The sequence below is a fragment of the Prosopis cineraria genome, unplaced genomic scaffold, assembly GCF_029017545.1.
Source record: "Prosopis cineraria cultivar Desert tree isolate PC_DT_omini unplaced genomic scaffold, ASM2901754v1 PC4, whole genome shotgun sequence".
Lineage (NCBI taxonomy): Eukaryota > Viridiplantae > Streptophyta > Magnoliopsida > Fabales > Fabaceae > Prosopis > Prosopis cineraria.
In genome coordinates this window covers 10,374,275-10,378,515 of record NW_026555335.1, presented here as the reverse complement: position 1 = coordinate 10,378,515, position 4,241 = coordinate 10,374,275, and the positions used below count along the sequence as shown (strand labels likewise).

Here is a 4,241-nt window from a genome sequence, read left to right as displayed (position 1 = left end):
TTGAAAAAAGAATATTTTATATTCTTTAAAGATAATACAATGAACAAAAATACTAAAATTTTTTTTTATCAAAATTCATCAATCCTAACTTCAAATGATTTAAATCCACACATATATATAATATGTATTACGTATTTCTATTGGATATTATTAAAAATTGGGAAGATTTTATTGGACGTGTTCGTCTATAAATATGACACCCCAAGCTGATTAATCATCTTTCACCTAAAACGCTCAGAATTGAACTTCCATATCAGTTTTTCTATGGAGTTACCTTATTGGTTTGCCATAATAGTATCATGTCTTCTTCCTATTTTCGTAGCCATTATCACAAAACTTCACTTCCAGTTCCAGAGGCCAAACTCTAACCTTCCACCAGGTCCAAAACCATGGCCGATCATTGGAAACCTAAACCAAATCGGCGACCTCCCTCACCGATCGCTTCACAACTTGTCCAAAACATACGGTCCCATCATGCACCTCAAGTTCGGATCCTTCCACGTCGTGATTGCTTCTTCCAGTGAAATGGCAAAGCAGATTCTCAAAACCAATGATCATATCTTCGCCACCAGACCCCAAATTGCTGCAGGCAAACACACCTGCTACGACTTCTCCAACGTCACTTGGGCTCCTTACGGGCCACAATGGCGTCTGGGTCGCAAGATTTATCTCTCCAAGTTGTTCAGTTCCAAGGGACTTGAGTCCTATCATGAAATTCGTGCCCAAGAGAGGCATGCGTTTATGTCACGTTTGTTTGCTGTTTCAGACAAGCCTGTTGTTCTGAAAGACCATCTTTTCCATTTCACTCTCAGTGTTATCAGTAGGATAGTGATGGGGAAGAAGTATTTCAGTGAGTCTGAAGTAGAGGACGAAGAGTTTGTGGTGTCACGTGAGGGGTTTCAGGAGATGTTGGAGGAATTGTTTGTGCTTAATGGGGTTTTGAATATTGGGGATTGGATTCCTTGGTTAGGGTTCTTGGATTTGCAAGGGTATGTTAAGAGAATGAAGGATCTGAGGAAGAGGTTTGACAGGTTTTATCAGCATGTTATTGGTGATCATATGGCTAGGAGAACGCAGATCGACTTTGTGCCCAAGGATTTCTTGGATTTCTTACTGGGTTTGGTTAAAGATCCTTCTCTTGATGTTGATTTCACTCTTAACAGTGTTAAAGCCTTTGCTCTGGTACATGTTACTTTCAATCTTCATCCCTTGCTTCTAACTATTACTGGTGCAAAAATAGTTATTTAAACCTGTCTTTCTAGAAAGCGGTTTTTCCACATCTGGTTAAAAAATAAAAAATAAAATAAAGGCAGTGATATTTTTGCAAATAGCTAATGTTTCCATTTATACTTTTCAAACTGATTCTACAGCAACCGATCTTAAAAATATTTTCTAGACTAATTAAAAGTACAACCGGCTAAAAAAAATGTTTTTTCTTTTTCCTTATTTCTAGCTGCTTTCTGAACCAATTGCTTACAATTGGATTAAAAAAGTTAGAACAAGCCTTATCCAAACCAATTTTAAAAGCGGTTTGGAAAGCCATTTTTACCCAGTTTAAAAACCTGTTTTTTTTTTTTTTTTGGTACTGGTGTATGATCTTTTGCTATTAATTTGGCTTGATCAAACTCATAATCTGGTCCTTAAATAAAGAAAGTGTTTGGTTGAGTGAGCAGGATCAAATGGCTGGAGGGACAGATACAGCAGCAACAACAGTGGAATGGGCAATGTCAGAGCTAATGAAGCAACCGAATCTGATAAAAAAGGCAAATGAAGAAATTGACAGAGTAGTAGGAAGAGAAAGATGGGTTGAAGAGACTGACATCCCAAACCTTCCATACTTAGACGCAATCATCAAAGAAACACTGAGGCTCCATCCTGTGGCTGTCCTGCTAGCACCACACATGGCTCTCGAGGACTGTGAGATTGAAGGCTTTGACATTCGGAAAGGAACAATGGTGTACGTGAATACTTGGAGCATTGGCAGAGACCCTTCAGTTTGGGAATCTCCAGAAGATTTCTGTCCAGAGAGATTCTTGGGGAAGAAGGAGATTGATGTGAAGGGACAGAACTTTGAGTTCTTGCCATTTGGGTCAGGAAGAAGGATGTGTCCAGGTTATAAGCTTGGATTGAAGATGGTAAGTTCTAGCTTAGCCAACTTGTTGCATGGCTTCACTTGGAGACTAGCTGATGAGAATGTGAAGCCTCAGGATTTGGACATGGAAGAACATTTTGGGTTGGCCACTGTGAGAAAGTTCCCACTTGTTGCTGTGGGTCAGCCTAGGCTGCCCCAACATCTATTTTACTAATTATTAATAGTCCTTTTAATAACAAAGAGAGAGATGACGTCATGAATTATTTTTAACAATCCAATGAGACTTAATTATGTGCCTGCTCTAATCTCTTCAATTATTATAGATTGGGGATCTGAATTATCGTTTCATGTGATGAATATGTGCTTGTATATCTCTATAACTATATTTGCGGAATAAAATCACTATGGTTATGGTTCTTGGCTTCTTGCTAGGATCTTGAGCCACGTACGTTTCAAATTGGCAATTTCTCTCTCATATTATTGCTTTCCAATAAGGGAAAGAAAAGTTGAGATGCATCATGCACCTTTAGATCGGAGATTGCTACATGAATTGTAAACTAGTGAAGTACAGCTTGCTCATGATTGTCGCTTTTTCCAAATAATTGAAAATTAAAAAAACCTCCATTTCGCCATTATTATTTATATTTTTTAATTTTTAAACCAGATGAATTGTATACATGCACAAATGATTTTTTTATCAAATTTTTTTCTCTTGCTTGACCCAATAGGTTTCTACATGCTAATTACTCGCTTCAGTTCAAAATATAAGCCCGTTCTTTCATTTAGTAGTTGTAGAATTTTTTTATTTTACCCGTTGTATGTATTAAAATGAATTTTTGTGTGAATTTATTATCTTTTTCTCACTCATTATTATTAATTTAAATTGAAAATAAAAAATAATATATATTTTTATAGGAATAAAAATTCTATGATATACAAATTATTAGTAAAAGCACTTATATTTTGGAAGATGGAGTATATTTTACCAAATTTTTATAAAGGGCAAGACATGCGCGCGATATTATAAAATCATGCTTCTTTGTACCGTCTCCTCTCCTTCTCATCTCAAGTCATTTATTATATTTGAACAATTTAAGATATAATATTTTTTTGATATACTCCTTTCATTAAAAATATAAAATATTTTAATTAAATTTCACTTCAATAATAAAATAGTTACTTATTTTTCAACTAACCCTATTTTTTTTATATTTACTCTTATTTAATTAGGTATTTTATTCTAAAATAAATATAAAGTAATTTATTCAATAGGAGTACTTTAAAAAAAAACAATAATTATAACTTAAAAAACTAAAAATACTTTATATTTTTAACATCTAATCTTCTCAAAAAATGCTTTATATTTTTAAATGAAAGGAGTAATTATTTGATGGGTTAAATGATAAATTTATCTTTAAACTATAGATTTAACAGCATCTAAAATTCTAAATTCATTTTTGATACAGTGTTCCTTTTCAATATTTTAAAATAGTGCAATATTTCTCTTACCATTAATAAATGTTAACTTTAACTATTATTTGAACAAAAAATTATAGAAAATGTCAAAGAACATTTTTTTGATCGTATTTTGTAATTTTTTGAATCTAAGTTTGTAATTTTCTTGGTCCCTTTCTGAAATTTTTTAAATTTTTTTCTGTAATTTTTTAATTAACTAAAAATCAAAGTTAACATTATATCATTTTCAAAAGTTAACATTATACCCAAAATAAGTCTAGAATTCCAAACATTTTTAAACATATAGTTTAAAGGTAAAATTACTTTAAAATTCCTTGTTTGAGTAGTATTGTCTGAATTAATTAGAGGTATAAATTTGTTCGCACGATTTTTTTATCCACAAGATTTGGTCGCTTAATTTTACTTATGAAAATCGAATTCCTTCCACGTAACCTAGTACCATTAAGACTTATATATGACGAGTATTTTAAAAAGGTGTTATTGAGATATTAAAGTAACAAATTAACTTTCAGAGAAAGCCTAACAGTGATGAGTGTGGAGTCAGGGGTAGAGCGTTTGGCGGAAGGTGAAGGTGTACGGACGGAGGGGCGAGAGGGAGTAGAAAGAAGAAGGTGAGACAAGAGCCTGGTGAGACTGAGCGACTTCCTGAGAGGACCGAGAATATCGAGCATAG

General features: G+C 33.5%; 1 protein-coding gene across 1 annotated transcript; it reads left to right on the top strand.

Moving 5' to 3' along the window:
• The first annotated feature begins 239 nt into the window (after positions 1 to 239).
• LOC129309363 (trimethyltridecatetraene synthase-like) lies at positions 240 to 2,549 on the top strand. Its single transcript, XM_054950928.1, has 2 exons — positions 240 to 1,182; positions 1,674 to 2,549. Exons 1-2 carry the CDS (start codon positions 265 to 267, stop codon positions 2,304 to 2,306), a joined length of 1,551 nt encoding a protein of 516 aa, XP_054806903.1. The 5' UTR covers positions 240 to 264; the 3' UTR covers positions 2,307 to 2,549.
• Positions 2,550 to 4,241: the final 1,692 nt, after the last annotated feature.